Raw genomic sequence first — 13,716 nt, 5'->3', positions numbered from 1 at the left:
AAGAAAATGTTTCAACAGGTGGTACGAATCAGTAGTGAGTGCAGATTTGAAAGTTTATTTTAGCATTAATTTACTCTAATTTAGTGTAAGCTCTTTATAGATGTAAGCTGCTAAAAAACATTCTCAACTATTGATTGAAATTATCTGATTAAACAATTGAAATTCAGAAGTTTTTTTGCTACTTTGCACTGAATCATCAAAGCAGTGTTAATAAAAAGAACACCTTAAAAGGAAACCGTGCCGTATATTAAAAAATGTTAATTTGTAAAAAAAATGCACAAAACCTGCTGCAGGTGCATGATTCATAAAATATACATGCAAATTGTCAGCCACATAGAGTAGTCTTAAAATACTAATTATTTTAGCGCCGTAGAGTATAATTTTTCTAACTTGAGTAATGACCAATTGGTATTTTAAGTTTTCCGAAGGCAACCTGGTGGAAAATACTTATTTACATTTCGAGCTAATCTACCATTGTATTGTAAATCTCAAAAAATGTAGACATGTCCTTCATTCCTGTAACTGTATCTCTACTCATCTCTAATTATTCTTGTTTTATTGCCATTCTGGCCTATATTCTTTTCCTCCATCTCAATGTTTTCTCTGCACGCTATTCATTCTAATTTATAATGTATTTTAGTCAGCAATCCTGGAAGCCAGTCATAATCTAATGATAAGATGCTGATACATGTTCAAAGTAGTTGAAGGCTACTGTCAAATAACTGGAAAACAACTACTTGGGAATGACTTTGTAAGAAACTTGTCATTTTAAATATTGCAAGAGTTATTTATGTGTTAAAGGCCTGATTTTTGCTGACTGAAGCTTTCTGTCAAATCATGAGTAACTTTCTCTGGGTTCTTGAAAACCACTGTTAGCATTTACAACCATATAGCCATCTGCAGGCTTCTGTAAAATTACAGAAATTGACTCGTAACTCCAAAACACAGAGCTCTGTTGTACGGTGTTTGGAATCTCATGGGTCTGGGAGTCTGCATGGTTAAGGATAAACTGTTTATTGTTAATGCATAACTATATACATATCACCAAGGTATAGCCCGATCTAGGTGCTATCATCATGCCGACTGCTTTCTGACTTTCGCTATGCATAGTCCTCCATCATGTGACCCTCTGCATCATAATGTGGGTGGTGCTGTTTCCCAAGTCCCACGTTAACCCTTACAACCCCAAACACCCCTATACTAGATCAACTAGTGTAGGGATTGTGAACAAAGCAAAATACTGCACTGAAAATCTGAAATTAAAGTAGAAAAACCTGGAAAATCGCATCAGGTATAGCAGTACCTCTGAAGGGTCATTGACCTGAAACACGCACTCTGTCTCTGTCCATTCGGAGATAGAAATAGAAAGTATTGGGAGGGGGCAGCATGGTGGCACAGTGGTTAGCACTGCTGCCTCATGGAGCCGAGGACCAGTGTTCGATCCCGGCCCCGGGTCACGGTTCGTGTGGAGTTAGCACGTTCTCCCCTTGTCTGCGTGGGTCTAGACCCCACAACCCAAAAAAGATGTGCCGGGTAGGGGAATTGGCACGCTAAATTGTCCATTAATTGGAAAAAAAAGAATTGGGTACTCTAAATTTATTTTTTTTTAAATAAAGTACTGGAAGTACTCAGCATGTCAGGCCCAAGAACACAAGAAATGGGAGCAAGGGTAGACCACATGGCATGTTGAGCCTACTCTGCCATTTAGTGTGATCATGATCTTGGGTTTCAATTCTACATTCCTGCCTGCTCGATTCCCTCAGACACGAAAAATCTGTCTATCTCAGCCTTGAATATATTCAAAGATGGAGTGTCCACAACCTTGTGGGGCAGAGGATTCCAAAGATTTATAACCCATTGACTGCAGTAATTTCTCTTTCCCGAAACGATTGCTCCCTTAACCTGTGACTGCCTCATGTTTTAGATTCCCTGACCAGTGGAAAAATCTGTGTTCACTTATCCTGTGACTGTGCCCTCGTGTTTTAGATTCTCTGACCAGTGGAAAAATCTCTGTGTCCACCCGAACAAACCTCTTCATAATCTTGTATGTATCAATGAGATCGCCTGTCATTCTTCTTAACTCCAGAGAATATGGATCAAAATTTATTTTAGGACAACACCTTTCATCCCAGGAACCAGTTCGTGGACCTTAACTATACTGCAAGCATATCTTTCTTTAAATGTGGAGACCAGAATTTCTCACAATACTCCTCATGTGGTCTCCCCAAAATCCAATTGTAACAGGTCTTCTTTATTCCTGTCCTCCAATCCGCTTGCGATAAAGGCCAACACGCCATTTGTCTTTGTAATTACGTGATGTGCTTGCACGGTAACCTTCTGTATTCCTTGTACAAACACATCGAAGTCTCTTTGAACATCAACACTTACATGCTTCTCACTTTTTAAAAGTATTCTGGTTTTCAATTCTTACGACCAAAGTGAATAGCTTCACACTTCCTCACATTGTCCTCCATCTGCAATCTTGTTGACCATTCACTTAACCTGTTTTGGGACATAGGAGCAGATGTAGACCACCCCTCCCCTTGATCCTGTTTCGCCATTCAACTAGATTTAGGCTGATCTTCTGCCTCAACTCAATTTTCTTTAACTATCCTCAATGCCTTGATGTCATCAGTATCCAGAAATTATCAATCTGTTTTGCATCTAATTAATGACTGAGCTTCCACAGCCCTCTGGGATAGAGAATTCCCAAGATTTGCTGCCCTTTGAGTGAGGAAGTTGCGCCTCATTTCAATGCTAAATGGATCCCTTATTCTGAGACGGTGTCCTCAGGTTCTAGTACCCCCCCCCCCCCCCCCCCCCTCCTCCCCAGCCAGAGGAAACATCCTTTCTGTATCTACCTGATCGAGCCCTTTAAGAATTTTGTACGTTTCAATGAGATCACCTCTCATACTTCGAAACTCTAGAGAATACGACCCTAGTCTCCTCAATCTCTCCTCCTCGGGCAGTTCTGTCATCACAGGAATTTGTCTGGTGGACTTCTGCTGATTCCCATCTATGGCAGGTAGATCCTTCCTTAGGGAAGGAGATCAAAACTGTACATGATATTCCAGGTGCCCCCATGCACACTTCTGCCCTTCTACATAATGAGGTTTGGTTGAGAGCCCAGACAACTATTAATGTACTAAAACCCCAGTACCCCAGAGAAAACATTGTTTAATTGACAGCTCAGGCTCGCTGACCTCAGTTCGTTTACACAACATATGTGGGGTTTGTAGTTTTTGTTATGGATACTTTAAAATGTCTGGATAATTGACATTTTTATTAGTGAGAGGTATAAATGAATTACTTTTTAAAGCTTTTTTATAACACATCTCATTATACATTATACGGTTCATTGGTTCCAGACAGTGTATAGTGGGTAAAAAGGCATGGAATTGCCATAGTTTGGCATAGGTGGCATGAGGAGCCATAGTGGGTGGGTAGAGGGCAGAGCTTTTCCCTGCTTTGGACAAGAGGGACATAGCTGAATAGTTCTACAGCATGATTTGTCTCCCTCTTGAAAAGAGTTATACTTGTTCCTTAAGAATTCACCTGCCATTGTTTGGGAATGAGTTTACTTTTGTCAGGCTGGCTGCAGAATGTTGCATCTTTACTGAGAAGGTTTAAGATATTGATTTAAAGCCTTTTTATGATTCTTTAAAAACATTAAGACAGATATTTCTCAGCAAACTGACGTTAACTGTGGAAAAGAATGGATGCATAGGCTTCCTAATTTTGGAATTGCCAAATGTTTGTCTTAAAATGCTAATTGTAAATGCAACTTAAATGACTTTTGCAGACTTTTAGGGTTAAGCCTAAATCGTAATTACTGCAACACAATTAACACAATGGCACACTTAGAACTTCTATATATGTAATGTTTCTGTATCATTTGATGTGCTTTAAATTACTTGGATGTCCTCTGATAAGATTTCTTCTCCCCCTTTTAGGCAGAGAACCCACCAGATGGGCCTGTTTCAGGTTATGGATCATTTCACCAGCAATACTGGTTGGATGGAAAGATTATTGCAGTTGGAGTAATTGACATTCTTCCTCAGTGCATCTCCTCCGTCTACCTTTATTATGATCCTGATTATGCATTCTTGTCATTGGGTGTTTATTCTGCACTCAGGTATAGTGTGATTTTCTATTGCTTTTAATAATGCTTTGATGTTGAGGGAATCCTTGGGTCTGCTTAAAAGATATCCGGACAACTACTGTTACCGAAGGACAGATTTATTTTCTGGAGCGATCACAGTATATTTGTATAGAGGTCAAAATGATTGTGATTTGCTTTCAAATTTGCCTGTTGCTTTATATAAACGGGGGAAACAGACTAAATGTATTAGCCCGAATATTATGCGCACTTATCTGCTAATATGATTTTCCAAAGCTTTCTAGATTTGGGAATTGTACTCTTGGATTAACAATTGCAAATACTACTTCATTATGTAAGAAGGAAGGAAAGGAACATTGGTTGCTGATGACTTGTCCATTCAACATTAATTGTGAAAAAGTTACTGGAATCTAATTTCAAAAAAAGTGTGTCTTCTTAATTTGGTTGAGTGCCAGCTGATTAAAAAGAATCTACATGGATTTGTGGACTAATCCGGTTGACATTGTGGATGGGGGTCATTGAATGTTTTCTATGTCTAGCAGGCCAAAAAGATTATTTTTCTAATTTGCACACTGACAAATGGGGTTGCTAGAGATCTCTGCTGGAGCCTCAGCTTTTCAGACAAAGGGAAAGAGAAATGTAAATGCAAGTTTTCAAATTAAACTGTTAGGATACAGAGTAAGTTATGTTTGTGGGAGAAACATTTGCTAAGTGAGTTGAGAAAACTATACTTAAATTATGAAGACAAGTTGAAAAAACATGGGTTTATTCTCTTGTGTTTAGAAAGTTGAACAGTGATTTAATCAAGGCGTTTCGAATGATAAAGGAATTTGTTCAGGTCAATACAGTGAAATCATCTCCTCTTGATAGAAACCAAAAGAAGGAGACAATAATAAAATGAGAGCTTGACAATTTGGAAGTGAAATCAGGCAACATATTTTCTTACAAGAGCGGTGAAAATCTGGAACTTGCATCCAGTAGGCTGTAGATGCTGGGCCATTGAAATTTTTGCACTTTCATCAATTGATTTTTGTTGTGTAAGGATGTCAAAGTACATAGAAACTGGCAGGCAAATGGATTTTAGGTACAAATCTAATTGAATGGTGATCCCTCTCGCGGGGCCTCGCTCTTCCTACGTTGTAGGATTGAAGTAGTTGTGTGTGAAATGGGATAGACTTTAAACAGATCCAGCAACTCAAGGTTCAGCATCCATGGGCCATCAGCAGCAGTAGAATTGTACTTAACCACAATCTGTAACCCCATGACCTGGTATATCCCCCACTCTACCATTACCACCAATCCAAGGGACCAACCCTAGTTCAACAAAGACTGCAGGAGGGCATGCCAAGACCAACACCAGTCATGCCTAAAAACATGGTAAAGCTGTAACATGTGACTACTTGTGTGCCAAATAGCATAAGCAACACGTAATAGACAGAGCTAAGCAATTCCACAACCAATGGATCAGATCTAAGCTCTGATGTCTTGCCACATCCAGTTCAGAATGGTAGTGGACAATTAAATAATACACTGGAGGAGGAGGCTCTACAAATAACCCCATCCTCAATGATGGAGGAGCCCAGTACGTCAGTACAAAAGCTGAGGCTGAAGCATTCGCAACAATCAAGCCAGACGTGCTGAGTGGATGATCCACCTTGACCTCCACCGGAGGTTCCCAGCATCACAGATGTCAGTCTTCAACCAATTTGATTATCCCCGTGATATCAAGAAATGACTGAAGGCACTGGATACTACAAAGGCTATGGGCCCCCAAAGATATTCCGGCAATCGTCCTGAAGACTAGTGCTCTAGAACTTACCACACTCCCTGGCCAAGTTATTCCAGTACACTGGTATCTTCTGTGCAATGTGAAAAATTGTTCAGGTATGTCCTGTACACAAGAAACAGGACAAATCCCATTCGGCCAATTACCACCCCAGCAGAATAGTCTCAGTCATCAGTAAAGTGAAGGAAGGGGTCATCAAAAATTGCTATTAAACGGCACTTGCGTAGCAATAACCTTTTCGCTAAAGCTCAGTTTGGCTTCACTCGGGTTCAGACAGCTAATGGCCTCATTACAGCCTTTATTTAAACAGCTAAATACCAGACGTGAGGTGAGAGTCATTGCCCTTGACATCAAGGCCCCATTTGACCGATTGTAGCATCAAGGGCCTTGGCAAAATTGGAGTCAGTGGGAATCAAGGGGAGAACCCTCCACTGACTGGAGTCATACCTAGCACAAAATAAGATGGTTGCGGTTGTTGGAGGTCAATCATCTCAGTCTCAGGACATCACTGCAGGAGTTCCTCCGGATAGTGTACTAGGCCCAACCATCTTCAGCTGCTACATCAATGACCTTTCTTCCATCAGAAATGGGATGTAGAAGTGGGGATGTTTGCTGATGAGTGAGATGTTCGCTGATGATTCCACAATGATCAGCACTATTCGTGATTCCTCAGGTTCTGAAGCAGTCCATGACCAAATGCAGCAAGACCTGGACAATATCCAGGCTTGGGCTGTCAAGTAACGTTTGTACCATCCAAGTGCCAAACAATGACCATCTCCTACAGAGAGAATCTAACCATTTTCCCCTTGACATTAAACGGCAATACCATCGCTGAATCCCCGACTATCAATGTCCTGGGGGCTACTATGAATACTGTGGCTACAAGAGCAGGTCAGAGGCTAGGAATCCTGCAGCGAGTAACTCACCTCCTGACTCTCTAAAGAGTGTCCAGCATCAACAAGGCATAAGTCAGAAGCGTGAGGAAATACTCTCTGCTTGCTTCGATGAGTGCAGCTCCAACAGCGCTCAAGAAGCTCGACACCATCTAGGACAAAGCAGTCCACTTGACTGGTACCCCTTCCACAAACATTTACCCCTGCACAATCAACAGTGGCAGCAGTGTGTGCACTGTACTGCAGGAACTCAGAAAAGCTCCTTAACCCAGCACCTTCCAGAGCAAATACCTGGGAACACCAACTGGGAGTTCCCCTCCCAAGTCTCTCACCATCCTGACTTGGAATTATATCACCATTCCTTCACTGACGCTGGATCAAAATCCTGGAATTCCCTCCCTAACTGCACTGTGGGTGTACCTACACCTCAGAGGCTACACCAGGTCAAGAAGGCAGCTTGCTACTGAAGGTCTGCTCGGGATGGCAATGAATGCTGGCCTAGCCAATGACGCCCACATCCCATAAAAGAATAATAAGAAAAGTTGACAGAAATAAGGAGAAGCGAAGCTTTGGAGAAATTTGAACATAGAGAATGAAGAATTTAAATGTGTTGGTTAGCAAGCATAGGGGTGCTAGGTGAACTAGTGTTGGTGGTGGTTAGAATACAAGCAGCTGAGTTGGACGAGCTTAAGTTAATGGAGACTGGAAGATGGGCGACTGACCTGGAGAACATTGAATAGATAAGCCTGGAAGGAACAAGAAAACGATGAGAGCTTCAGCAGCAGTAGATTGAGGTACAGGTGGGCAATGCCTTGGAGTAGGACTTAAACCCCAATCTTCTCAGAGATGAGGCTACCAACTGAACCATGGCTGAGGGGGTCAAGCAAGATGGTATTGCCATTAGACGTACCGAACCTGACAACATGTCTTCAGTTGTTACCAAGGGGCAGTATATAGATGATGTTAGAACCATTTCTTCAAGGACTATATTTTCTTTTAAAATTTGGAAGGCCATTTCATTATTTGAACACTTTGAAGCTGACCTGGGTGTATTTTTAAAAAGGTAATACGTTCACATTGCACTGTCAACGAGCATGCCTTTTCTAAGAAATCACATTACTTTTTTTTTTATAAATTTAGATTACCCAATTATTTTTTCCAATTAAGGGGCAATTTAGTGTGGCCAATCTACCTATCCTGCACATTTTTTTGGGTTGTGGGGGTGAAACCCACGCAGACACGGGGAGAATGTGCAAACTCCACACGGACAGTGACCCAGAGCCGGGATCGAACCTGGGACCTCAGCGCCGTGAGGCAGCTGTGCTAACCACTAGGCCACCGTGCTGCCCGAAATCACATTACTTTAACTAACCGACCTGGAGGACCCTTGAGGAGGGAGAGTTGTTTGCTTACTTAAACTGCAATTACATTAATTGATGAGGGAAAATGTATATGCGTTGATTGCATGCGCACGTTCAATAGAATGTTAAATTTTGAGGAATTTTGAAAGGGATCGATAGTGATACTTCCACATCAGAATTATGTATTATCAGTTTTTGCAACTTTTTTGTTAAGTTTTGTTTTATAATATATCAATCATTTTGAATTTATTGAAAAAAGCCTACTTATAAGGCACCTTTATTCTAACAGTAGCGAAGGTAAATAATTGGCCATTTTGGTAAGTGAATTAAACTTTTAAACTAATGGTGTGACCTGTGGACTATAGGGATGAGAAAAGCTGTGCACTCCTCCCAGCCCATCATTAACAATGAGAAATAGGGGAAGGCAAAGGTTCAATCTTTGGGGATCTCGGAGGTAGTGGTTTGTGTTAAGAAGAGAATCTTGCAGGAAATGTTCAGGATATTACTGTATGACAATGGAATCAGGCAAAGGCTGATCATGCAGCTGGGCAGCACAGGAGGATGACGATCTCCAATGTTAACAACTGTATGTATGTTGAGAAGGAGCTGTTGTGCATCGTGGTCACAGACACTGAGGATGCCATTTGTGACTTTGAATAAGTGATTTCAGAATCTGGTTTGAAAGATTCAAACAGGGTTGACGGAAAGATGGGTGTGAATTTGAGAGGTGATTTAAAAAAATAATCAAGGATGTTGGAGAGGAAATGGAGGTTGGAGATGTCTTGTAAGTTTGTAAAGCCAGAAAGGGGGTCAAGAGGAGAAATCAATGATGAGTTTTTTGAGGAGAGGTTGATGACAGCAGATTTGAGAGAGGGAAAGGGACTGTAACTGAGTGGAGAGAACAGATAACAATGACAGATAGTGTGGCGGTAAGGAGATTAGTGGGAGTATGTCAAGAGCAAGAGGGTGGGTGTCATGGACAAAATGAGCTTAACACGGGCATAATGTGGATAGCAAATAAACTGAGAAAAATGTGACACCTTCATTGGCAGAATTGTCCAAATAACGCAACAGCAGTCAAGTCATTGTTTTGTCTGTGCTTGTTAGATAAATAATATGTTTGCAATTGAGTGTTATATAGTATAGAAGTAATTAGCCTTCTGTTCCCTTTCCACTAGCTTAATTTTCTATAGCTTTCTATAGCCTTATTTTCAATAATTTATTCCAGGGTGCAGGATACTCAGAACACAAAAAAACTGTCAATACAGTATTTCTATTGTTAACAATGCAGTGCGCTGTCTGTCTGCACTGAAGTTCTAATTTTAAAATTAAAGAGTGACATAAATCAATCTTGTTTATTCAGTTCAGTAGAATGCACAATTTCTGCATTCCAAAAAGACAGTACAGATTATGCAACTATAGATATCAAAAACAAAGAACATTTCGGAAAGATTAAATATTGTGTTTTAATGGCAAGGATAGGACCCTCTTGCAGGTCTTGTACAACCTGATGTGAGTATGAATAGCATATGAACTCCACAGTTGCTTCTTTCATGGTGCACAATGACTGAAAAAAGGTATCTGCTTTTCTCATGACCCGTAATATGTTTTATTTTTCAAAATTTAATGTGGAATTCAATGTTAATTGTGAGTTTAATACAAGGCCTGTTGCTTTCATTATGTGCTTTTATTTGTGGTGGTCACTGTGGTATTGTTGCTGTCAAAAGCTGCATTCAGGCTACCTTTTTCACTTGGGAATTTTCTACTGCAAATACTTCCTGAAGAAAAGAATGCTGCCTTGCATTAAATGTTTTGAATTAACAAACCAATCCTGGAGAGCAGTGCCATCTTGTTCTTTCTATAGCCTCATCATATGGCCTTGCAGAACTAAGGCTTAAATTAGATGCCAAATTAAAGGATTTTTGTGGTGTAGACACTTGTTTTCTGGAGAATTTAAGGAGTCAGCCTGAACTCCATAGTTCTTTGATCCTTATCAACTATTGGTTACAAGAAATCCTGTGTTTTCCTGAGCTCCAACTGAACTTGGTTATGGTAAAAAAGCAGACACTTTGTAAGCTATCTACTCATAAAACTTGCTTGGATTGAAAATTTGAGCTGAAACACATTTATCCATCCATGCCAGTCGATAATTAACAAGAATATCAGCACACACTTTATGCAATATAATTTCACTATGATAAAAGAGCTCCTGCAGTGATCGTTATGGCTGGCATTCACAATGCATGCGTGGCCTTTAGAATTCCAAATCTGGAGAAAGTTGTGGTATTATTGTCATGATACAATAATGTTAATTTTGAATCTAATTTTATTTGGCGTTTGAAAATGTTGTTTTTCCAGATAGCTATTGTACCCACTCGTTTATATTCATCTTTATCTTTTACGTTTTTTAAAATTTGATACCCGCCAATAGAAAGAAAACATTTATTAGTGTTCATATTTCGTGCATTGCATAACACAATTTTGTGTTTCTTGAGTAATCTTTGTTCTGATTCATTATTTACTACGGTGAATATGCTTTTAAAATGATGTGTAATAGAGCAGTATTCTCAAACCTGTTTTATTGAAGGACCTATTTGCATATGAATGAAATCCTGCCATCCTAAGTTATAATATTATACAACACATGTTCTACGTAAGTGCTGCAGAGTGTGTTTAATAATGCTTTTAAAAACTAGGTTTTAACTGTAATACCTGAGAGCACTCTTTGAGGCATGCTCCCCTCCCAGGAGAGACAACCGACACACCTCTGCAGTGCATTGTGGCAGTTTGCACTTTCATATTGTTCTGTGCATCCCCTGGAGAGTGCCTGCGGGAGCTCAGTTTGAGAACCACGATTAGAGGTGCCAACATTAAACTTGTGTCCTATCAAACTTGAATCAGGCGGCATGGTGGCACAGTGGTTAGCACTGCTGTCTCACAGCACCAGTGACTCGGGTTTAATTCTGGCCTCGGCTGACAGTGTGGACGTTGCCCCTTAGTGTCCAAAAGATTAACTGGGGTTATGGGGATAGGGTGGGGGCGTGGGCCTAGATAGGGTGTTCTTTCCAAGGGTCAGTGCAGACTCAATGGGCCGAATGGTCTCCTGCACTGTAGGGATTCTATGTGTCTGTTTGTTATACAGGGATGGCTTAACTCATCCAAATTATATTCGGATGGAAAATCATAATCCAAAATCAATAGTAACAAGACTCATCGAAGTGTGAAATGCAGTTCATTCAGATGGCTAGCTGTTGTCAAAAGTGAAAGTGTCTCGATTAGCTGAAGCCTAACGGTATTTGAGAAATGGAGTGTTATACTACAGTCAATATCCGTTATCTCACTCATTTTAGGCCTGCTATTGTTATAAATTCAATCCCGATAGAGACCAAAAAGAAAGACCTGCATTTATTCAGCACTTTTCATTACCAGCAGACATCTCAGTGCTTTACAACAAAATAAGTACTTTTAGAAATGTAGTTCAGAAGCTAATTTGCAGGCAGCAAACTCCCACAAACAGCGATGTGATAATGACCAGATAATCTGTTTTTTGGGATGTTGATTGAAGAAGAATATTGGCCATAGCACTGGGGATTTTTCCCCTGCTCTTTCTTGAAATAGTTCAATGGAATCTTTAATGTCCACCTAAGAGGATAGAAAGATCTGAAAGACGACACCTCCAGCAGCATAACACTCCATCCGTACTGCACTGCAGTGTTAACCTTGATTTTTGTAATTGAGCCCGAGTGGGACATTTAAAAAAAATAAATTTAGAGTACCCAATTCATTTTTTTCAAATTAAGTGGCAATTTAACGTGGCAAATCCACCTATCCTGCACATCTTTGGGTTGTGGGGGCGAAACGCACGCAAACACGAGGAGAGTGTGCAAACTCCATATGAAAAGTGACGCAGAGCCGGGATCGAACTAGAGACCTTGGCGCCGTGAGGCAGCAGTGCTATCCACTGTGCCACCGTGCTGCCTTTCGAGAGTGGGACTTTGACTCACTGCTCAAACTTGTTCAGTAGCATGTGTAAGATATGCTCTGAAATTTTACAAAACAGAAATGACGCATTTAACGTTGACATCCAACAAACCTTTCCCCCCTGTTCATTGGAGTTCTACAATAATGTTAAAAATAATGAAGGATATATGGCCACCATGCCTATTAAATTAAATCACCACAGTAAAGATGTCTTGCAAAAAATGCAACTTTCAAATTATGTAGAAGAATTTCCATATTATTTGTACCTACTACTGTTTTGGTTCAAATTTAAAAGCCTGTCTGCTAAAGAAATAGCAAAGTTGATGTATATGACCAAGAGCATCCCAGTATGGTAACAAACAATATGCTATTTGATCCTTATCAACTATTGGTTACAATAAATCCTGTGTTTTCCTGAGCTCCAACTGAACTTGGTCATGGTAAAAAGCAGATACTCCGTGTGTGTGTATATAGAGGGTGGGGTGAATTTGAAAAGGGAGGGAGTTGGGGTAGGGGTATTAGATAGTCAGTTACATTTTCTGTCTGCTTAATTACAATACTGTACATAATAAAAGTTTGCTTGTGTTCCAAAGTTGCAAACCTGGAGCGGAATTCTCCGACCCCCCGCAGGGTCGGGGAATCGCCCGGGGCAGGCGTAAATCCCGCCCCCGCCGTGGCCAGAATTCTCCGCCACCCGAGAATCGGTGGGAGCGGGAATCACGCCGCGCCGGTCGGCGTGCCCCCCGCGGCGATTCTCCGGCCCGCGATGGGCCAAAGTCCCGACGATGACAGGCCAATCCCGCCGACGTGGTATAAACCACCTCTGGTGCCGGCGGGATTGGCGGCGCGAGCGGGCCCCCGGGGTCCTGGGGGGGGAGCGGGGCGATCGGACCCCTGGGGGTGCCCCCACGGTGGCCTGGCCTGCGATCGGGGCCCACCGATCGGCCGGCGGGCCAGTGCCGTGGGGGCACTCCTTTTCGTCCGCCGCCGCCACGGCCTCCACCATGGCGGAGGCGGAAGAGACCCCCCCAACCGCGCATACGCGGGTGGTGACGTCAGCGGCCGCTGACGCACCGCGCATGCGAGGACCGGCAAAGGGTCGGGCCGGGCGGCGTAGCGCCAAAGGCCGTTGGCGCCGGTTTTTGCGCCATTGGCAGAGCAGAAACCACTCCGGCGCGGGCCTAGCCCCTAAAGGTGCAGAGAATTCCGCACCTTTGGGGAGGCCCGACGCCGGAGTGGTTGGCGCCACTCCGCTACGCCGGGACCCCCCGCCCCGCCGGGTAGGGGAGAATCCCGGCCCTGGTGACTGTAGTTTATTGGGCTCAACCAAATATCTTGGGTATTTTAAATAAAATGTAATTTCATCTGCGTCCCAGCTGTGGGTCAAGTGGGGCTGGAACTGACCCAGGGTGTCATGACAAGAGGGCAATTAAGAGTCAACCATGTTGCTGTAGATCCAGAGTGATACGTAGGCCAGACCAGGTAAGAACGGTACATTCGTTTTACTAAAGGATATTAGTGAGCCAGATGATAGTTGCCATGGCCCCCATTTCTGAGACTAGCCTTTCATTCCAG

The 13,716-nt window shown here is 42.0% G+C and overlaps 1 protein-coding gene across 6 annotated transcripts in view; it reads left to right on the top strand.

Annotated features, from left to right (window-relative positions):
* Window positions 1-13,716, top strand: part of LOC119979283 (arginyl-tRNA--protein transferase 1) — a 350,309-nt gene that overhangs the window by 220,889 nt on the left and 115,704 nt on the right. For all 6 annotated transcript variants that reach the window (XM_038821318.1, XM_038821322.1, XM_038821321.1 and 3 more), the window contains one exon: window positions 3,954-4,135. In XM_038821318.1, the coding sequence (XP_038677246.1) occupies window positions 3,954-4,135 (182 nt within the window). The remainder of the gene's footprint in view (window positions 1-3,953; window positions 4,136-13,716) is intronic.

Source organism: Scyliorhinus canicula, chromosome 16 (assembly GCF_902713615.1).
Source record: "Scyliorhinus canicula chromosome 16, sScyCan1.1, whole genome shotgun sequence".
NCBI classification, from domain to species: domain Eukaryota; kingdom Metazoa; phylum Chordata; class Chondrichthyes; order Carcharhiniformes; family Scyliorhinidae; genus Scyliorhinus; species Scyliorhinus canicula.
The sequence above is the reverse complement of the archived record's forward strand: the minus strand, read 5'-3'. Positions and strand labels throughout refer to the sequence as shown.